Source organism: Mustelus asterias, chromosome 1, assembly GCF_964213995.1.
Source record: "Mustelus asterias chromosome 1, sMusAst1.hap1.1, whole genome shotgun sequence".
Taxonomy (NCBI): Eukaryota; Metazoa; Chordata; class Chondrichthyes; order Carcharhiniformes; family Triakidae; genus Mustelus; species Mustelus asterias.
The window spans coordinates 105,372,624-105,396,019 of NC_135801.1; the positions used below are offsets into that span (position 1 = coordinate 105,372,624).

The following is a 23,396-nucleotide window of genomic DNA, read 5'->3' on the forward strand; positions in this document are numbered from 1 at the left end:
TAATACAGACCTAGAGCCACTGCTGCCATCCCTAACTGTTCTAGCCTGTGTGTGGGCAGGTCACGTACTCCTCCACCCCTCCTGTGAGAATGCATCAACACTACGACCAATCCAGTAGCTGAACACAAAAGACTCCTGAAACACTTCAGAGTAATTCCAATTTGAAGAGGGCCCATCTTGTAGCCTCACACCGGATCTTTGAAGAGTGATAAACAAATACATACAAAGAACAAACAAAGAACAATACAGCACAGGAACAGGCCCTTCGGCCCTCCAAGCCCGCGCCGCTCCCCGGTCCAGGATTGAATCCTGAATCCAGGATCCCCGCCCAATTTTCCAGCCTATGTACATACCAATATCCTATCCACCGAGCTGTCCCTCACAGCTACGATGCTTTGTTCATTACAACCTATTAACTCACCCCCACCCCCCCATTCCAGACCATGTGATCTCCAGGGAGAGGCGAAAACCCAGAGTGAAAAACCCCAGGGCCAATATGGGGAAAAAAAAATCTGGGAAATTCCTCTCCGACCCCTTGAGGCGATCGAAACGAGTCCAGGAGATCACAATGGCCCTGATCGGAAAATGCTTCCCAACCCTAGTCATTTCCACTTCCACGAACACCATATGAATTCCCTGCCCCCGAGACAAGGAACAATTAGCCCGCGCCGCTCCCTGGTCCAAACTAGACCACTCTTTTGTATCCCTCCATTCCCACTCCGTTCATATAGCTGTCTACATAGAATTGGATGGTTCAGATTTGGAACTGGCAGCTTATCGGCCAGCTAGCCGTGTGACATCAGGATAGAGTATTTTCCAAGCCTTCCTGCATACAGTGAACATGTCTAGATACGAAAAGAATAGACACTACTTACTTTATTGATATATTTTGTTTAACAGGCATTGAAACATTTCTTGAAATGCCCGATATCTGAAGATGGCCAAGCTATTGAGATGGCCATTGAAGCGGTAAGCCTATTATAATGGCCTGTTATAACTAGAGATAAATCAAAGATTATTCTTTAACATTCTACAGAACAGCAATCCTTTGATGCTGCAGTAACTATTTTGCAACTAGATGGGAAGAGTTTAATTTTCAGTATGGAAGAAGAAATCCATAACTTCTTTAAAACAGTAGTGTTACTGTTGACTAGCAATTGTAAGGTTAAACAGGTATTCAATATATAGCAGTAACAGGGGTTGTGCCAACCAGAATATCAGAGATCTATGCTGGTAAATACATCATTATCCAGATTGGTTACTGGGTGATAAATTACTTCATCTTCCCACTTCCAACCATTGTTTGGGAAGTGAAGTGACTCCCTCGTGGAAAATATAGCCCTGAGAAAGCCCACGGGAATAGAAGAAGTTCTTACTGTCCTTTAACAAATTTGTCATCAACCTGTGATAGATCTATTCCTATCACAACTGGGATCAACTAATTCAATAACAATTAAAAATGCCTTCCCATACTTTTTCTACATTGCACACATAACCCGTCAGAGTCTTGATGCAGCAATTCCAACAAATATTTTAAATTTCCCCAGAGCAGCAAAGAGGCAAAACAATCTCTCAAACAAGTACAATTTCCCAAGAAGGAAGTTTCATCTCATAAATTGCAGGGTAACTATATTCTGGAAGATAGTGGTTCACACGGGCAGGCTGAAAATCTAATTCCGTTCACAGTTAAGATCTCATTCCTTTAAGAGAAGAGGACAATCCAACTGTGGAATTTCTCAGGGCTATATTTTGATTGCTTTTGCCAAAACTTTACTGGAACAAAAGGGACAGTGTGGGCTGCCATTCTACAGCATTCTAGGGGGAGCTGAGGCAATGTGTTCTGTTGGTCTGTTTCCCTATCTTTTATGCAGTCGGCAGTGTTTTCCTGAGAATGAGGTGAGAGAGTTTATTCTCCAGTATTTTTTTCATTTTTCTTCGTACAATAACTGAATGGAAACTTATAAAGGCAAGATTTTATCCCCCCTTAAAAAAATCAAAATATTTCTCTGCACATTTTACTCATCTTCATTACTTCTCCATATACCACGCACCCCGGACATTCTCTCTTCCACCTTCTTCCTTCGGGGAAAAAGATACAAAAGTCTGAGGTCACGTACCAACCATCTCAACAGCTTCTTCCCTGCTGCTGTCAAACTTTTGAATTGGCCTTATCTCGCATTAAGTTGATCTTTCTCTACACCCTAGTTATGACTGTAACACTACATTCTGCACTCTCTCGTTTCCTTCTCTATGAACTGCATGTTTTGTCTGTATCGTGCGCAAGAAACAATACTTTTCACTGAATGTTAATACATGTGACAATAATAAATCAAATCAAATCAAAAAGACCGAGGCTGCAGGGAAAAGCCTGGGAACTACAGGCCAGTGAGCCTCACATCTGTGGTGGGTAAATTATTGGAAGGTATTTTGAGAGACAGGATCTACAGGCATTTAGAGATGCAAGGACTGATTAGGGACAGTCAGCATGGTTGTGAGTTGAAAATCATGTCTCATAAATTTGATTGAGTTTTTTGAAGGGGTAACCAAGAAGGTAGATGAGGGCAGTGCAGTTGATGTTGTCTACATGGACTTTAGCAAGGCCTTTGACAAGATACCGCATGGTAGGTTGTTGCATAAAGTTAAATCTCACGGGATCCAGGGTGAGGTATCTAAATGGATACAAAATTGGCTTCTGTCGAGGTGGTTGTAGAGAGTTGTTTTTCAAACTGGAGGCCTGTGACCAGTGGTGTGCCTCGGGGATCAGTGCTGGACCCACTGTTATTTGTCACTTATATTGATGATTTGGATGAGAATATAGGAGGCATGGTTAGTAAGTTTGCAGATGACACCAAGATCAGTGGCACAGTGGACAGTGAAGAAAATTATCTCCAATTGCAACGGGATCTTGATCAATTGGGCCAGTGGGCTGACGAATGGCAGATGGAGTTTAATTTAGGCAAATGCAAGGTGATGCATTTTGGTAGATTGAACCAGGGCAGGACTTATTCAGTTAATGGTAGGGCGTTGGGGAGAGTTACAGAACAAAGAGATCTAGGGGTACATGTTCATAGCTCCTTGAAAGCGGAGTCACCGGTGGACAGAGTGGCGAAGAAGGCATTCGGCATGCTTGGTTTCATCGGTCAGAACATTGAATACAGGAGTTGGGATGTCTTGTTGAAGTTGTACAAGATATTGGTACGGTCACACTTGGAATACTGTGTGCAATTCTGGTCACCCTATTATAGAAAGGATATTATTAAACTAGAAAGAGTGCAGAAAAGATTTACTAGGATGCTACCGGGACTTGATGGATTGAGTTATAAGGAGAGGTTGAATAGACTGGGACTTTTTTCTCTGGAGCGTAGGAGGCTGAGGGGTGACCTTATAGAGGTCTATAAAATAATGAGGGCATAGACAAGGTAGATAGTTAATATCTTTTCCCAAAGGTAGGGGAGTCTAAAACTAGAGGGCATAGGTTTAAGATGAGAGGGGAGAGATACAAAAGTGTCCAGAGGGACAATTTTTTCACACAGAGGGTGGTGAGTGTCTGGAACAAGCTGCCAGAGGTAGTAGTAGAGGCGGGTACAATTTTATCTTTTAAAAAGCATTTAGATAGTTACATGGATGCGATGGGTATAGAGGGATATGGGCCAAATGTGGGCAATTGGGATTAGCTTAGGGGTTTTTAAAAAAAGGGCGGTATGGACAAGTTGGGCCGAAGGGCCTGTTTCCATGCTGTAAACCTCTATGATTCTATGACTTTATGACTCAAAGCTACATTTTGTCTGGTGCGGGAAGGACACGTTTATGAGTCCCCAGTGTTACTGCATCTTCAGGGATCACCAATTCGTTCCTTATCCTAATAGAAGATTGTGCTTGCTTCTGTGGTATGAGGATGGTACTCTTGTAAGGATATAGAAGACTGCAGAGTTAGTGAGTTTTTTAAAGTTGTGTTTTTACTTTTGCAAGGTTGGACAAGCCAAGGATGACATGCTAACTAGTCAGCTCATAGATTATCTAATGGGTGAGAGCGATGGAATGCCCAAGGTAACTCTGATCCAGAATTATATGTGCTAGACGTTCTATTATTTATTTTGCATGCTACATTATGTACTTAATTATGTATTAATATACTACTTAATAAGATTGTGATTATCAAAGTAATTCCCTTGTAGTTTAACATTTTAAACCTGAGAATTCTGGAACAGTTGTTTGATGATCAGGACAGTGAGGGCAAATCAGTATTTTCCAAATTATGAAGTGGTTTTTAAGCACAAATAGTGGGCAGTAACAAAGTCCTGTAGTTCTTCCATCAGTTAGTCGATTTCAAAAATGTTAACCTTGAGCTCTGGGTGGAGGGTTGTCAGGCCATTGATGTCCAAGTAAATATATTTAGCATATTTTTAAATTTGCTTTAATGAGACCAATTCAATCATCAAACTCACAGGCTGAAAAGGATTCTTTATGGATTTTATGTGCAGTTATCAATTGTTAAATGACTGAAATACACAAATTTGCATTTAAAATTCAATGCTGTGTTTTTATCCACCTTTTCTGTATTCTCACTTTGTCAATATAGGAAGCAAAGTACCTTTTCCGACTTTATATGGCATTGAAGCAATATCGAGAAGCAGCCAGAACAGCCATAATCATCGCCAGAGAAGAACAATCAGCAGGTATAATTATGCAAGAGAAAAAAGCTATGTGGAAACCTGTATCTTTTTCTCTTTGAGAGCAAACCTTTATAGAATAACTTATAAAAATGATTTCAACAGCTCATTGTTACAAAACACTGTTCTTAAAAACTATTTTCCACTGTTACTATCATTAATGTGCTTATCGTCATTCTAGAATAACCCCAACAGAGTTAAGCTTTTAATTGGCAAGTGTTATAATTCAGGTCAGAAACTCCAAAGTGTTTTATGAAGTCTGCCTGGATCATAAGTTTTGCAATTTGAATTTGGCTAGGGTAAGCATGAAATGTTTCACTTCAGGTATGATTCAAATGACCCACTAGGGAGCTTTTATCAAACAAAGTTTATTTAAGAATACAGTTAACATATAGCTATAACTTTTACCAATTACAAACCAGAAAAAAAACATGATATTGTATAAACCTTAACAACCAGATGGGATGTTCCAACCAAACAAACCTTCTTAAAAACACACCCCGCCACAGACTTAACACACAAAAAAAACTGCTCATGTGATGCTGGAACTTAGTTTTTTGGTTGGAGAATTGAAACTCAGACTTCTCAGCCTTGTAACCTCTTAGCAGACCTCGAGATAGAGATAAAATGCCACTCCCAGCCTCTAGCTTTTAGCAAGCTTACCACTGCAAGAAACAGAACTCTCACTCCAGGAAGGCAAGAAGACCTGCTTCCAGCTCGCCAGCAGAATCTATAATACCCAGAAGAGAGAGAAAGAAAACCTGCCTGCAACTTGAAAACCAGGACAGCTTCTGACTCTGAACCAAAACTGAAAGTGAATCCTTGGATTCTTCTGTGGAGGAGCCACCTAACTTTGACTTGTCAATCAATCTAACAATTCAAAAGGTCATATAAACCCGGACACTGCATGAAGCCCAGAGTAAAAATAAGATAAATCCCATTTAAACAATTGAAGCAGCAATGAAAGGACTTCTAAGCTGGCAGCTGGTGTCACAATGAAAGAAACCGGCTTACAAACTGATGAGAACATGATTTTTTAAAAATTCTTAAAGGTACAGTAGCGTCACACAAGATTCTTATGGCTATTGACAAAAGCACTGTGCAACAAATCAAGTTCAACCCTATACTTTATCTTATTCCCAACACAATTCCTATGTACAGACATCAGAAATGGTATACAAAGTAATCTGGGATTGTATATTTTGTGAATAATAGATCTGTTTATTGTTTTTAAATTTCTATTTTAGAAACATAGAAAAACTACAGCACAAAACAGGCCCTTCGGCCCCACAAGTTGTGCCGAACATATCCCTACCTTCTAGGCCTACCTATAACCCTCCATCCTATTAAGTCCATGTACTCATCCAGGAGTCTCTTAAAAGATCCTATTGAGTTTGCCTCCACAACCACTGACTGCAGCCGATTCCACTCGCCCACCACCCTGTGTGAAAAACTTCCCCCTAACATTTCCCCTGTACCTACCCACCAGCACCTTAAACCTGTGTCCTCTCGTAGCAGCCATTTCCACCCTGGGAAAAAGCCTCCGAAAGTCCACCCAATCTATGCCTCTCAACATCTTACGTCTCTCCAAGGAGAAAAAACCGAGCTCCCTCAGCCTATCCTCATAAGGCATGCCACTCAATCCAGGCAACATCCTTGTAAATCTCCTGTGCACCCTTTCAATCTTTTCCACATCCTTCCTGTAATGAGGCGACCAGAACTGAGCACAGTACTCCAAGTGGGGTCTGACGAGGGTCTTCTATAGCTGCATCATTATCCCCGGACTCCTAAACTCAATCCCTCGATTGATAAAGGCCAGCACACCATACGCCTTCTTAACCACCTCCTCCACCTGCGGGGCCAATTTTAGAGTCCTATGGACCCAGACCCCAAGGTCCTTCTGATCCTCTACAGTACTAAGAGTATTTTCCCTTTATATTGTACTCCTCCATCCCATTTGACCTGCCAAAATGGACCACTACGCATTTATCTGGGTTGAAGATATTGCCCACACACAGTTTGTAATTATTTCAGAATGAACAAATATTAGCTGCACAGTGGGATATAATTTTTAGTGAATTGCTCTTGTAAGATATATTGTGGGAAGACAATTAATATATCATATAATTGACTAAATTACCAAACAAGTTTTGATGGATAATCATTCACAATGAGCTGTTGAAATGAATCCATATAATTTGATTCTGTGTATGGATAGATTAAACTGTCAAACCTGAAGTTGCTTTTGGAAATTCTGCTAACTAAAGATAGAGAAATGCTTTGCAGAAGGAGAATAGTTGTATGTTCTCGACCAGTTAAAGGCTTTGAGGAATTATTAGGAGGTCCTCCATTATTTTCAATTTCGACATTCGCAGCTGTTTTGTTTCAATCTTATCTATTGAAAATTGATCGACAAATAATTAGATTGCAAGTGACCAGTTCTAGAAGCCCAGATTTCCTTAAACAGAATTCTAAATCCCGAGAGAACTTCATGTCTGCCATAGATGAATGGCCTAACCAAGATAGTCATACTCTAATTACCAAAGAGTAAACTGCAAAATTCAATATATGTGACACATGTTGAGGAGGCAACGAGATTTACTGTATATTTTGCTTTGTTGCAGGAAACTACAGGAATGCCCATGATGTGCTATTTAGTATGTATACGGAACTCAAAACACAGAAAATCAAAATTCCATCTGAAATGGTAACAAACCTTATGATTCTACACAGCTACATTCTGGTGAAGGTACGAAACTAAAGCCACTCATGTATCCCAATGGGATGGATGTTTAAGTGCCTGGTGAGCATTGTACTACGTGTTTTCTGGGCATTCGCAGTTTGAAATATTCAACTCTTAATAGTCAACTCTTAACTGCTGTGTTGTAATGTCCTTCATGCATATATACCACTCTCTGAATATAAAGTGCTTTTATGAGCTATCAATGGAAAAATACTACCAATTGTAGGATGGTAATTTCACCCCCCCCCCTCACTTCACTACATGTGCAAATAGAACATTCCTGTTTTATCATAACTTCAAAATATGCCACATATCAAAGTCAATGGAAATGAGAATAAGGAAGATGAATGGTGATTTATCCAATACCATCCATTTTATACCACCAACATCCCTATTGAATCCCTTGTCTGAATTGGAGTGGTGGAATTTTTTGTATTTCTTCAAAGAAAGAGAAGGAAAATTCTTGAACAAATGAGCTTCCTGTGCACCTTGGTGGGCAAGATTTGAAGAGATTAGTTAGGCGTTCATTTATTTAAGCAGGTTTATTAGTAAAATGGTCTACAGCATAGAAGGTGGTTGTTCTATTTCAAGGAAAGCATGAGTAGAATTAAACTATTAGCAGGAATTATTTAGATTTACAAGTGCAAGGAGCTTATGGACTTCTTTGTATTGTCTCAATCGTAATGACAATCAGTGCCTTCACCAGACCCCTCCCTTCCACTAGCCTACCCAACCAAACTTCTTTTAAAGCTTCCCCTTGCCCTAGCCGTGAACTCACATCTTTCTCTAATTTCTCTGCTATCTCCCCTCATGCCCTCCCTAAGCTCATCTTCCCTTGAGAACCCACAACCTGTTCCCTTGATCATGTTCCCAACTTCTCAAATTCTCACTTGGTCCTCACCTTAGCCAACAGTTTAAATCATTCTCTCTTTAAATCTACTGCTTTCACCCCTCTCAAAAAAAAGTCTTGAACCTACCGTCCTTGCAAACTACTGCCCATCACCAACCCTCTCTAAAAGTCTTTGAACCTGTTATTCTCTCCCAAATCCGTTCCCAACTTTCCATTAATTCCATGTTTGAATCCCTGCAGTCAGGCTTCCACCCTTGCCAGAGTATTGGAATGGTTCTTATAGGATGTCATTTGTGACTTTGATGTGATTGCGACAAAGTTAAACTTTCCCTCGTCATCCTTCTCAACTTGTGTGCAGCCTTTGATACAATTGATGACACCATCCTCCTCCACTGCCTCTCCACTATCATCCATCTGGGTGAAATTGTTCTCACTGGGTTCCATTCTTACCAATTTAATCATAGCCAGATTTGCAATGGCTTCTCTTCCCTGGTGTTGTGAGACTTCTTACTTCTCTTCCTACACCAGTGTCCTCCAAGGATCTATCGTTGATCTCCTCCTATTTCTCATCTTCTTGCTGCTCCTCAGCAATATCATGTGAAGACACAGTGTTAGTATTCATATGCATACTGATGCTACCAGTTCGAACTTACCAGCACCTCTCTTGACTCCTTTACTGTTAAATTATCAGACTGTTTATCTGACATTCAGTACTGGATTGGCAGAAATTTCCTCTAATTAAATATTGGGAAGATTGAAGCCATTGTTTTCAGTCCCCACTCCAAACTCCGTTCCCAGCTGCCAACTTTGTTCTTATCCCCGGCAACGTTTGAGAATAAGCCAGTCTGTTTGTAAATTTAGTGCTGCATATGACCCCCAAGATGAGCCTCCAACCTCTTATTAGTGCCATCACTAAGACCACCTATTTCCACCTCTGTAACATTGCCCAACTTTATCTCAGCTCCTCTGCAGCTGAAACTCTTATTCATGCCTTTTTAACTCTAGACTTGACTTGTTCCAGTGCACTCCTGGCTGGTGCCCCACCTTGCACTCTCTGTAAATTTGAGGTTATCCAAGATTTTGCTGCGCGTGTCTTAACTTGCAGCAAGCCCCGTTCTCTATCAGCCCTGTACTCACTGACTTACATTATCACCCAATGAAGCCACAGCTTGATTTTAAAATTCTAATTCTTGATTTCTTGCTCCTATCTCTGAAATCTCCTCCAGCCCCACAATTCTCTGAGACATCTGCACTCAACTTATTTTGACTACTTGAGCATCCCAAATTTTAATCACTCCTCCGTTACCTATGCTCCAAGCTCTGGAGTACCCTACCTACCCCTCTCTTCCTCACTTTCCCTCTTTAAGATACTCCTTTAAATCTATCTCTTTGGTCATCTGACATAACATTTACTTATGTAGCTCAGTGTCACACTTTGTTTTATAATGCTCCTGTGAAGCACCTTGGGATGTTTCATCAAGGTGCTTTATAAATATATGTTGTTTTGTTTCTATTTTATTAATTGAAGATTTATTTTCTCTTTATAGTCTCACGTAAAGCGTGGAGACCATATGAAAGGAGCAAGGATGCTCATCCGAGTTGCAAACAACATCAGCAAGTTTCCATCTCGTAAGTATCTTGTGTGAATAAATTATCAAAGGAATGGATGAAGCCTCTAGTACCGGATATTTAATATAAATCACATGGTAATAACATCCCAGAAATTACAATTAGGACTGGAAGTGAATACTGTGGAACAAAGTTTTTGATTTAGGAACTTGTAAACTTGAGAACTAATTTTGTTGTAAACAATATTTAATTTCTAGATCAGAAATTTTGTTCTAGGATTCAATGAGGTACTTAAATATGCAGCGCACTGTGCAAGTCTTGAATTTCCTTGGCTGCATAAAAACTCAACAGCTCCAAGTGCTTGGATATCACTGGTTCTTAGAACAGTGACAAATGTGAATCCTTAGAGGGACCAACTTTTTCCTCACTTTCCTCAGGATATCTTTATTTTGTGGGTAGCGGAGAGAAACTAGACCAAACACAAACAAAATATTGATCTACAAACAGAAAATACCAGATTAAATGAGGAGTTAGAAAATGCAAGGTAGGCTTTGAGATTGTTAATTCAGCAGTTTTGCCTCCCCTGCAACAGACCATTCCCCATGTTTAGCTAAAATCAAACACCTTCAGGCACGAGTCAATCAACAGGGTGTACATTTGGCTGCTGTCTCCGAAACCAGGCAAGTGACCATGGCCTTTATAACAATATAGTTGAAAGCACTTCCCCTTTGCTTTGTCTTTCCTATGCGATAAGAGAATGCCAGTGTGTGTGATCACACGAAACAGGGCGCAGTACTGAAAGACAAGTCTGAGCTGACAGTGGATATGAACACCAATCCTCTCCTTATGCCAAAATAGTACATTTTAAAGGTCTCACACCCAGAAGTTAGGGAAAGGTGACCTTAAATGTCCTCCTAGCTGCTTGCTCCCTAAAGATGACCAAAGGCTTGCCCTTATGACTCTAGGAACAGCATGGAAAGCTTATTTTAGCTATTTGCACCATTTATCTGGGATTCTGACATCACATCACATTTGTTTCTTTTGCAAAGCACTTTAAATCTGTGCCAAAATCTGTGTGAAATACGGCAGTCAATTTGTGCACAGCAAGCTGCCGCAAACAGTTTGCAATGATAACGTCCAAATAATCTGTTTTTTGTTTGTTGATTGAAGGATAGATAATGGTCAAGTCACAAGGATTATTCCCCTGCTCCTCAAATTAACACCTTGGTATATTTTACCATTCACCCCAGAGAGCAAAAAAAGCTCCAGTTTAATGTCTCATCCGAAAGACAGCGCCTCCAACAGTGCAGCATTTCCTCAGTATTACACTGGCGTGGCATCCTAGATTTTTGCACTCAAGCCTCCGAAGTAGGACTTGAACCCGTGGCCTTCTGACTCCGAGCCGACAGCACTACCCATAGCACTATAACTGATGGGTAAAGACCATTTGGTCATTTGCAAACTCTCTATCCTCTCACTCACGCAGCCACAAATATCTGGGAGAAGTGAGTGTTGAGTAATGTTCTTCATAATTCAGCTGAGATTGCGTGACATTTCTGTGTGGTAAATTATCCTTTTTTTAACAATAGTACCAATTTGAATTCAAGGACAACTTTAACTACATAAAACCGGATTAAAATTGAAACCACTAATAGCTACTGAAGATACTTGACTTTCATTCTATCTGTTGATGGTTTCTGATTTTAATATAAATACAGTTTAGCAGCACCATAATCACAAAGCAGCTATAATAACTTCAAAAGTTGCCTTTGCTTTCTAGGACGTTCATTGCTCATATTTGCTTTTTTCGTCAGATATTGTGCCCATTCTGACATCAACAGTAATTGAATGTCACCGAGCAGGGTTGAGGAACTCTGCCTTTAGCTTTGCTGCTATGCTGATGAGACCAGAGTACAGAAACAATATTGATGTTAAGTACAAGAAGAAGATAGAGGCTATGGTTAGGTAAGCATCAGCTTCAAGCGTCACTTAGAAAATTTTCAAACGTTCTCACATCTTTATGGTGCATCTTCTAGTGTCAAATAGTAGTCTTTGGTATAATGCATCTTGTTTAGAAATTCAGATTAAACATTCACACAAGACAGGCATTACTGTGTTATACTAGACTATATAGACAGAGAAGATGCTGGACTTGATACAAAGAACAAAGAACAATACAGCACAGGAACAGGCCCTTCGGCCCTCCAAGCCCGCGCCGCTCCCCGGTCCAGGATTGAATCCTGAATCCAGGATCCCCACCCAATTTTCCAGCCTATCTACATACCAATATCCTATCCACCGAGCTGTCCCTCACAGCTACGATGCTTTGTTCATTACAACCTATTAACTTACCCCCACCCCCCCATTCCAGACCATGTCTCGTCTTCTCTGCATTACTGATCTTGGAAGCAGTAGTCAAGGTACTGCAGTTAGCTTCAGTATCAGTAGACTTGGAAGGGAGTTTAAAGACAGTTCCAAACATCACTTTAGATCTTTTCCTATTAAAACAATACACCTACAGGCAAATCAGTCTGAGGCTCTGAAATCCAGTTCCATAAAGCCGCTGATACAAAAGGCCTAAAGGTCATAAATGGTGCGGGCCACACGTCAGGCCACTTATATAGAACATAGAACATAGAAAGCCACAGCACAAACAGGCCCTTCGGCCCACAAGTTGCGCCGATCACATCCCCACCTCTAGGCCTATCTATAGCCCTCAATCCCATTAAATCCCATGTACTCATCCAGAAGTCTCTTAAAAGACCCCAACGAGTTTGCCTCCACCACCACCGACGTCAGCCGATTCCACTCACCCACCACCCTCTGAGTGAAAAACTTACCCCTGACATCTCCTCTGTACCTACCCCCCAGCACCTTAAACCTGTGTCCTCTCGTAGCAACCATTTCAGCCCTTGGAAATAGCCTCTGAGAGTCTACCCTATCCAGACCTCTCAACATCTTGTAAACCTCTATCAGGTCACCTCTCATCCTTCGTCTCTCCAGGGAGAAGAGACCAAGCTCCCTCAACCTATCCTCATAAGGCATGCCCCCCAATCCAGGCAACATCCTTGTAAATCTCCTCTGCACCCTTTCAATGGCTTCAACATCTTTCCTGTAATGAGGTGACCAGAACTGCGCGCAGTACTCCAAGTGGGGTCTAACCAGGGTCCTATAAAGCTGCAGCATTATCTCCCGACTCCTAAACTCAATCCCTCGATTAATGAAGGCCAGTACGCCGTACGCCTTCTTGACCGCAGCCTCCACCTGCGAGGCCGATTTAAGAGTCCTATGGACCCGGACCCCAAGGTCCTTCTGATCCTCTACACTGCTAAGAATGGTACCCTTCATATTATACTGCTGCTTCATCCCATTGGATCTGCCAAAATGGATCACCACACACTTACGAATCAGTGTCCCAAGCTGGGATGGACGAGTGCCATGTGTGCACCAGAAACTTCAGGAGATCCCATCTCTATCCTAGCCTCTAATGTTTATGCAGTGCCGATATATGAGCTAGTAGCTGAAAGTACTTCTTTCTGACGTCTGGCATTGCACTTCCCACTGTTCCTCCTGGGGCTGCTGTATCCAGCCAGGTAGTAGTTCTGAGATTTCTGAGAGCATAAAATCAGAACAGGTGGGTTGGGGGGATTATCGTGGTGTAAAGCAAGAGGTAATTGTCACACCGACTGCAGCTTGCACTTCATGCTATGGATGAGGATGAGGGTGAAGTGGGTATTGAGAAGGGGCACAAAGCAATAATATATTACCATGAATTCTCTGACAACTGGTTGCTATGGGCTATGTTGCAGTCAGTCCCTGCTTGTGCAGCACCATTTCCTGTCAGGCTTGGGATAAAGCCCATCCTGTGCCACTTCTGCTTTGCTCCCTTCTAATATGGGCAACCTTGTCTGATAAAGGAGGGCAGAATGTATGTGAATGTGTTGCTCTGTGTTTGAATAATGTACACGGTCATAGCTAATTATCTGGATATAATGAGAGGTGGATGTTAAACTGTCATTGTTGGAAGGTGTGCACAGGTGAGGTGGAGTATCTGATTGTTAGCTGGAAATCCTGAGTCTGGGATCTGCTGCTTGATGAATGATGAGGGTGTCATATATTGATTGGCACAGAAGTCAAGTGGCGCAATGGGAATGAGGTATCCTGTACAGAATGACCACACTTCTGAGGTAATTATTTCTTCTAACACTGTGCAGCTCCTCAAGGCCAGACTCTGGGTGTTAATCTCCCTGGCTACCTACTCCTATTCCCTTTGAGGAGTTCCTGTGGAAACATGGCATCCCTTCTCCAACACCATACATGTGAACTCCTCCTCCCCCGCCCCCCCCCCCCCCCCCAAAACTCACTTCAAAAATTGCCAATAAGCGGGTAGACACAAAATCAGGGGCTCCACTGAGCCAGTATTACTAGTGGAGTTCATATTTTCTGGATCGGACTGTTTGTAAAGTTATTCGCAGATCCAGGTGGAAAAGGTTTAGTAAATATGTTAACTGTGAGTGGAAAACTATGTATTGGTCAAATACATGAAATGTGAATCGTCTGCTGGTCTTCATACAGCTTAGTGCCAAGCTGCCTATTTTTGGACAGTAAACTGTGTGTATGCAACTTTTAAGGGCTGTAAATGTGACTTCCACATCATTATATCTGCAGGTTTCTGCCTGTTTCAAGCATTTGCTTTGCTGTTCTGGTCTATTTGACCATTGCAAATGTACACAAGGTTACTGAAACCTGGTAATTCATGAAAGTAGAGTGCATTGTGTATGTATGGTGTTTTATTTTTTCAAACCATGCCTTTCTGTGAATAACACCAAAGAACTTCTAATATTTGTGAGTGTTCTGGGTAGTGTATATTATATATCATATCTAAAGTGGCATTATTTATGATGAGAAACTTTGATTGGGACTGAGGGATTGTGGAAGGAGGTGGATGGAGATGTAGGGGAGAAAGAGGCCTTGTGTGCGGGAGCAAAATAAATTATTTTGTAGTATTATAAAAGTTTGCAGTGAAAGATTTATTGATGATTTTCACCAGGCGCCCGGATCAATCAGAAGTGGAAGAGTTTACCTCGCCATGTCCATATTGTGCTTTTCAGTTGCCAGAATGTGAGCTGCTCTGTTCAGGTTGTAAAAACAACCTACCTTACTGTGTTGTTACCGTGAGTATCCAGAAATGGCTGCACTATTTTCCATCGTAATGGAGGACAAAATTCAAAATTGCTTTTCAAATTAAAATGAAATGTTAGCCTGTAAGGTGATGCATCTTCAGTATTAATGATAGGCAGTAGAGTGTCATGGTGAACATTCACCATCATAGCTTCAGAAATTTTGTCCTTCATACAAGTTCAACATTAAAGTAGAAATTGATTCCAGGAACAGGAATTTACTGCCTTCTACTGCCCCTAGACAATTCTTTTGAACTGCTAATATTTATTATGTGTATTCCTGTTTAAGCATTTGCATTAGATTCTCTCTTTTACCGCAGTGATTGATCACTTTGCCTTTATCTCATGCAGACATTTCTGGCTAACCTGTTCCATGTCCACCAACCCCATTCTGAAATGGACAGCAGGGTGGCACAGTGGTTAGCACCGATCCCTCGCAGTGCCAGAGACCCAGGTTCGATTCCAGCTTCGGGTGAATGTGTGGAGTCTGCACATTCTCCCCGTGTCTGCATGGGTTTCCTCTGGGTGCTCCAGTTTCCTCCCACAATCCAAAAATATGCAGGTTAGGTGGATTGACCATGCTAAATTGCCACTTAATGTCCCAAGATGTGGAGATTAGGGGGGTAAATTCATGGGGTTGCAGGGATAGGGCCGGGGTAGGCAAGATGCTCTGTCGAAGAGTCGGTGGGCCGATTGGCCTCCTGCACTATAAAGATTGCATGAAATTAGCCACATTAAAATGCATCATTTGTTATAGGTCACCCTCCAGTTTTCTCTACCTCTCAGGAGGCTGCTTGTTGCTTCCCATGATAGAGCAGCTGAAAGGCTGCAAGCTATTGTGTACAGGACTGTAGGGAGTCAGATTTAATTTATTTATAATTCTGCAAAGTGTGGTTTCATTATATCCATTATTCACTTTAATCTACCAAACAAAAGTATAGGGATCTGTTAGTGTAGTTTTTCAAACTGATGCCCGTTTGGATAGCTGAAATCCAAAACTACTTGGAAAAATGCCCCAACTGTTAATTTTCATGTCATTTCTCAGCCTCGGGTTTTACTATTTTCTTGAAAAATATACCCTGAGATGTGCACAATGTTTTTCAAATTAAAATGGAGATGTAATCCGATTTTTGTCATGAGTTGGCTGAACTGTTACACAGAACTGCTATTTTGTACCTAAGCTTAGAGCCAGTGGTTCCCAACCAGTGTGCCGTGGTGCATTGTCGTGAAGACTTCTTTCCACTTCAAAACAAATAGTTTTTTTGTGAAACAATATTCAAGGAAAAAAAAACTTCTTTATAATGGACTATTTATTTCTGTGAAGAGTTAGCATTAAAATGTAATAATGAACAGAAATTTAAAATGAGCCCATGCATATCACAATATTCATTATAAACTAGCAAAGTGCACATCTGGAATTTATTTTACCAGGGCCGCCACATGGTGAAGGATGACTGGACAGTTTGCCCCCACTGTGATTTTCCTGGCTTGTACTCAGAATTCAAAGTGTAAGTAGAAAGCATTCAAAAAAATAATTTTCTCCACTGTGTAGAATTTCATAAGTTGTAGTACTAGCAATTTTTGAGATACAGTTTATTTGAACATTAGAAAAAGCACAAAAATGCATTCATCACTAAATTAAAGACTTTTTTGGTATCTTTATAGTCTGCTAACTACAGAGAAGGCTTGTCCTATGTGCTCAGAAAAGCTGAGTGCGGAGCAGCTGTCAATTGTTGATCCAGCACCATACCTACTGACAGATGAGGCTGATTAGTACAAAATGTCGAATGGAGATGTAATGCATAAGGTACAAGATTTTAAAATACACTTGTGTATATGGTAAGTAAGTGGTTGATTGTATTTCATCTTTCCCTAAATAATGACAGTTTTACCATCAGGTACTTAAAGTTTAGTAGTATTGCCTTTAGCAGTTTTGGTTATTACAAGCCAAAGTTTAAAACTTAAATCAAAAACTCTCCCAACTAAATGATCATGGAAACAAATGAGCGAATAATACAAGGACTGGTTACCCCCTGCATGGTTACTAAATACAGAAGGAAAACGCCTTTCAGTAAATATTCTGGTATCTGGCAATTGCTAAGATTAAAAATTAATTTTAAACTTATATTAAACTTACATTGGGGCGGCACAGCAGCACAGTGGTTAGCACTGCTGCTTCACAGCTCCAGGGACCTGGGTTCGATTCCTGGCTTGGGTCACTGTGTGGAGTTTGCACATTCTCCTCGTGTCTGCGTGGGTTTCCTCCCACAATCCAAAGATGTGCGGGTTAGGTTGATTGGCCATACTAAAAAAAATTGCCCCTTAGTGTCCTGGGATGTTTAGATTAGAGGGATTAGCGGATAAAATATGTAGGGATATGGGGGGTAGGGCCTGGGTGGGATTGTGGTCGGTGCAGACTCCATGGGCCAAATGGCCTCTTTCTGTACTGTCGGGTTTCTATGATTAAAATCTAATTCAAAATCAGTAGCCCACTTGCTGATATGATTAGGTGCTTGTACAGTTGTGTGGTCTTCGACTAACTTCAGGGACACATCTGATTGATATTTGACCATGTACAAATGCTGAACACTGAAGGATTGATAACTGCGTCCTTTGGTAGATTAGATTCTAATCTATCTAACTATCAAAATTCTTTTAATAGTAACTTCCAGATACTCAATGTTCATAAAATATGTATTGGTCAGAGTATTCGTTTAAAGTGTGGTGACCAGAAGTGGACACCTGTGCCTTACGTAGAGCTTTATGTCCTGCCATTTTCTGTGGATGCACCTTTGGATCCTTCTGGTTCAGCACATTCTTTACAACTGTGCCACTAAGTATGTATTGCTGCTCCCTATCTCTTCAGCCAAAATGCTTGACCTCACAGCTCTGTATTAAATTTTAACTGTCCATTCTGCTAGCTTATTTGTATCAGGTTGCAGTCAGCTGGTATCATCCTCGCTGTTTGCCATATCTCCAAGTTTGATATTCTCGATATGTCAAAATGCAAGTGATTTATATATCACAAAAAGTAATGGTCCAAGCATTGACCCTTGGGCAACATCAATGTATACCAGTCTGAAAACAAATGCTGTTCTTTGCCCATTAGTCAATACTGACCCTCCTGGTCAATGAGTATTAAACTTTGTCAAATGCTTTAAATTCTATATAGATAACAACCACCGCGTCACTTCATCAAAACATTCAATTAGTCAAGCATGATCTACCTTTACAAATCCAAGCTGGTTATCCTTATTAACTCACATCTCTCCAAGTTCCTGTTCATGTTTTCCCTAATTATCCTTTCTAAAACCTTATCTACTGTTGATGTTAAACTAACTGGTCTGTGGTTGCTAGGACAGCAACCACAGACCAGTTAGTTTAACATCAACAGTAGATAAGGTTTTAGAAAGGATAATTAGGGAAAACATGAACAGGAACTTGGAGAGATGTGAGTTAATAAGGATAACCAAATGTCATTTGCTACCAAATAAACCTGTTGGACTTTAACCTGGTGTTGTTAAAACTCTTACTGTGTTTACCCCAGTCCAACGCCGGCATCTCCACATCATGACTACCATTGCTAGGACTGTACATACACCCTTTCTTGAATAAGGGTGACTCCATTACTCTGGCACCTTCCTCATAGCTAGGGAAGATAATGTTACATCTCTGGTCTCACTTCCTGGAACCCAAGCTAACCTGACCAGGTGACTTATCTATTCTGAGTAGCCTGCCTTTCCAGTACCTACGCTCCATTTTTCCTGCTATCCATTGCTTTTCCTCAGAAGACTAATACAAAGCTTTTGTTGCACCTCTAAATATATATTTTTTTGTTTCCAATAGGACCCATCCCATCTCTTGCTACCCGTTTACTATTTACATGCCAGATGATTTTTGGGTTCATTTTTCGAACAGCTGTTCTATTTTACTAATCACTTTGTCGATCGTATTTTCCTCTTCATTTCCCCCTCAACCCAATGTATTTGACCTGGTTCTCATGAAGAATTCACCTGACATACATCGTACACCTTCCTTTTGTTCCCATCATAATCCCATCCCTTAAGCATGTCTTCCTTAAAGATCATCCATTGTTCTGTTACAATTCTTGTCAGTTTTTGGTTCCATTTTACCCTGACTAGATCGATCCCTTCTCATCACATTGAAATGAGCCCTATTCCTACCTAGACATTTTAAAAAGTTATTCTTTTCTCCATTATTAAACTATATCTTATAATGATCACCCTTACCCAAGTGTTGCCCTGGAAACTTTGCCATCCTCATTTCCCAGCACCAGATTCAGCAATGACTCCTTTCTGGTTGGGCCCAAATCATATTTGGGGGAGGCAGTGGCATGGTGATAATGTCACTGGACTAGTAATCCAGACGCCCAGGCCACCATGGGAACTAGTGGAATTTAAATTCAATTAATAAATTTGGAATCAAAAGCTAGTCTCAATGATACTGACAAAACTATTGTTGATTGTCATAAAAACCCATCAGGTCAGAGAAGGAAATCTGCTGTCCTTACCTGGCAGTTTACAGCCCAAGTAAGCCTTTAATGTTTAATTATTTGTTTTACAGATTCAACATCCTATATCCATTGTTTGTACCACAGGAGCAGCTCTTTTATGCGTAACTACATTCCAAACACAGTTCCTTTTTAAATTGATGGTCAAATTGTAAATACCCTTCTTTGAAGAAAAGCAAATTAAATTTATTACATAATAAAATTTATTATGAACTCTAATCTGTTTAATGATGTTTTTAAAAGAAATTCTGTGCTGATAGTAAATCAGTTATTTAAACATTGCAATATAGAGAGCTAATTCAATTTTCACCAGTGCACTGTCTCTAAGCAGCACAAACACTTGTCTCTTGCAATATTCCTGAATTATACTTAAAACAATTACTGCATGGCAGCTCAGGCTCCAAATGACATCAATCTTGTAATTCAGATCTTTGATTTTGAAAGCATCTCCTTTGAATGTATCAAATTTAGCTTAATGGAAGGTGCAAGCAGACCTGACTATAAAAGTAAGTGAATCCTTGCTAACTTTATAAGAGGCGATTTTAAAATTCAATGCCCTAAATTTGACCACGGCCATAAGAAGTTGATGCCATATTTTGAAGGCATTCAGAGCAGAAGGGGAAACTCGACAGCCCCACTTCAGGTTATACAACAAATTTGTCCAAATTTAGTTGTGTCCAAAGGAAATTTGGCAGGTCAGCTACAACTCTCACCAACTTTTACAGATGCACCATAGAAAGCATTCTTTCTGGTTGTGTCACAGCTTAGTATGACTCCTGCTCTGCCCAAGGCCGCAAGAAACTACAAAAGGTCGTGAATGTAGCCCAATCCACGCAAACCAGCCTCCCATCCATTGACTCCGTCTACACTTCCCGCTGCCTCGGCAAAGCAGCCAGCATAATAAAGGACCCCATGCACCCCGGACATTCTCTCATCCACCTCCTTCTGTCGGGAAAAAGATACAAAAGTCTGAGGTCACATACCAACCGACTCAAAACAGCTTCTTCTCTGTTGCTGTCAGACTTTTGAATAGACTTACCTTGCATTAAGTTGATCTTTCTTTACAGCCTAGCTATGACTGTTAACACTACATTCTGCACTCTCTCGTTTCCTTCCCTATGAATGGTATGTTTTGTCTGTATTGCACACAAGAAACAATGCTTTTCACTATATGCTAATACATGTGACAATAATAAATCAAATCTTTAATGGGGATGATACAATTCCAACTATCTGCAATATTCAAAATACAATCTTTGGGCAGGGAAGTCACAAGATGCAAGCACAGGGACAGCTGCATTTTCACAAGCTCTGACGCTACTCATCCTTTAATCCTTTTATTTATCCTGATTCACAACCCATGTCTAATCCTGGAGTGTATACTCCATGTTATATTCCTAAAGATCCTGGTTAGGTTTGGGTGACAGGAAACCTAGTTAAAGTCAAGAAAATCCCCGTTCGATCCAAACGGTCGGAGACAGCCAGGGTGGGCCTTGTTCACAGCAGCGTTTTGCTGGAGTGTGGGCTCACACTTTGATGATGTTCTAGGCAATGAGATGGTGGCTGCCATTGTGAGTAAAGTTGTGGATGACGGTCTCAGCTCCCTGGCACAAATCAATGGTGCTCACGTTGATGAACAATATCAGGATATCTGAAAGAAAATGGATGAAGCGGAACAAAGAATCCTGTCAGCCGAGAGGACAATTTCCGTGGTGGGGATCACCTTCAGTCCTTGGAAATCCTGCTGCCTGGAATATTGAACATCATGGCTAATTAAGGGAGATGGGGCCGGAGGAATGTTCATGCACCTGATCTGAGCGGAGCGGAGGATAAATTCCTGGCTCAATTTGAGAACTGGCTGCCATGCTTTCCTAATCTCAATTTGAAGGTTGAATGTTTCAAGTTTGAAGAGGCATACGGTATCCAGGCTTCGAGATCGGAGGTCGCTTATACACCCCAATCCTGCTCTTGCATTGTCTTGACCTCGGTGTTCATCGCAAAATTCTAGAGGTGGCCAGACACGGTGGACCCTCGTCATCTGCCAAATCCTAGGTCTCTCTGCCAGCACTTCTGAGCAACAACACAATGGAGGTACAGAGACCTCAGTGAAACTATGTTTGGATCCTTGATATTGCTTGACAATCCTCTCGAGGCTTTGGCCTTTTCAAGCTCCATGGATGGCTATATCATCCTGCACTTCTTCATTAATCCTAAACTACTCCAGTTGTGATTATAAACCTGATTTTGTCATGTTGTCTTTTATCCTGAAAAGGCTGTTCAATATATGAGCACTGAGGCATATGTTATGTTATTCTTTCAAAGCCACGGATATCCCTTTATTTGTAATGGAATTCATCCACCAGCATGCTCCGGCGGACAAGTGAGGGAGACCTTAGCTCAGGCACTGGATGGCTGGTTCATGATGTAGAGTGATGCCAACAGTGTGGGTTCAATTCCTGTACCAACTGAGGTTAGTCATGAAGGCCCCGAGATCACCATACCTCAGGTGTGGTGATCCTCAGGTTAAAATTACCACTAGTCAGTCAGTTGTCCACCCCAAAGGTAAGTGCAGCCTATAGTCATCTGGGACGATGGTGACTTTACCTTTTAGTTTAAAGAGTGTTACCATTTACATTCAATCTTAGTCTTTCCATATGGTACCGGATTGGGGAGAAGGGGGTGGTGGGGGGTTCTGTCCACCCTGCTTCTGGCTGTGTCAACTTCAAATCAATAGACTCTAGTGTTACTAATACGGAGATAGTTTCTTTGTTTATGGACTGATAATGGGTCTCCATCATTTTATGGGGGAGAGTACTGGGATGGTTATATGGCATATTTTTTGTATTGTATTCCTGGCATTTATAATGGAGGATTATAATATATATACCCTTTAATTATGGTTATAAGTAGCACCACAGCAGGGTGATGGGTAAGGAAAACCCCCTGTAGAACTAATGTTGTTACACTTTTCTTTTATATTTTTGTTATTTTGGGGTTATTTTGTTTGTCTCCTGTGAAAGTACAGGCAGATTATGTATCCTGAAAAAGACTGGGTTTTATTGTCCAGCACAGCTGGAACTGGGGAAAATATTTAACGGTGCACACCTGAGCGTGGTTGGGGAATCTTTGGTTGTTTAGCCTTTCTTGGGTTGGTTTCCTATATTTCCCTTGGCTGTGTCAGTTGTGACAGTGTCACTTTGACTCCTGGAATGTACAGAGGAGGTTCTTATCCTTCCCTGAGATATCCTGACTCTGGATGTCTGGACAACTCTGTCTGTTGCTAGGGTTTTCTTGAGCAGAAAATGGATGAGAACCTGGTAATGGTGAGAGCTGAGTGACACCTCTGGTGTGACTGGACATACGTTAAGTTTGCTTTGTTTGAGGCCCAGTGGTGGCATGAGTACTGCTGGCCTGTCCACCCTTTTTAAATTGTTTTTTTGTCCTAAGGTTATGCTGTAGTTACTTTGATTATTCATGGTTTATGTCTATGGTCTTATCCCAATATTCCTCTGAGGTTTCCTTTCATTATCTGGGTAAGTGGGGTGTTGATATAGGCTCCGACTTATATGCAAAAAAAAAACAAAGTGAGGGAGCAATACTAGATCCAGTATGGAAAATATAGTGAAGGATATAAGGGAACATCTAAGCCATGGGGATCACACCATTGAGATCAAAATAATGAATTTGAAAAAAAGGTAATTAACAGGTGACAATTGGGGGGAAAATATTGACATAATAAATAAAACAGCAATAAAAGTCATTTAGAATAATCAAAGTCCAGAACAATCGTATCCCACTAAAACTAACCCATAATGAATAAAAAAGACAAACGTTAGACATATCCCAAGTCAAA

General features: G+C 40.9%; 1 protein-coding gene across 1 annotated transcript in view; it reads left to right on the plus strand.

Moving 5' to 3' along the window:
• wdr19 (WD repeat domain 19) overlaps positions 1-19,760 on the plus strand; it is a 99,554-nt gene extending 79,794 nt beyond the window's left edge. The window contains exons 28-37 of the mRNA XM_078216012.1: positions 901-969; positions 3,970-4,047; positions 4,580-4,676; positions 7,295-7,419; positions 9,811-9,892; positions 11,647-11,797; positions 14,883-15,006; positions 16,444-16,520; positions 16,678-16,819; positions 19,597-19,760. Coding sequence (XP_078072138.1) covers positions 901-969; positions 3,970-4,047; positions 4,580-4,676; positions 7,295-7,419; positions 9,811-9,892; positions 11,647-11,797; positions 14,883-15,006; positions 16,444-16,520; positions 16,678-16,786 — 912 coding nt within the window. The 3' untranslated portion in view covers positions 16,787-16,819; positions 19,597-19,760. The remainder of the gene's footprint in view (positions 1-900; positions 970-3,969; positions 4,048-4,579; positions 4,677-7,294; positions 7,420-9,810; positions 9,893-11,646; positions 11,798-14,882; positions 15,007-16,443; positions 16,521-16,677; positions 16,820-19,596) is intronic.
• Positions 19,761-23,396: the final 3,636 nt, after the last annotated feature.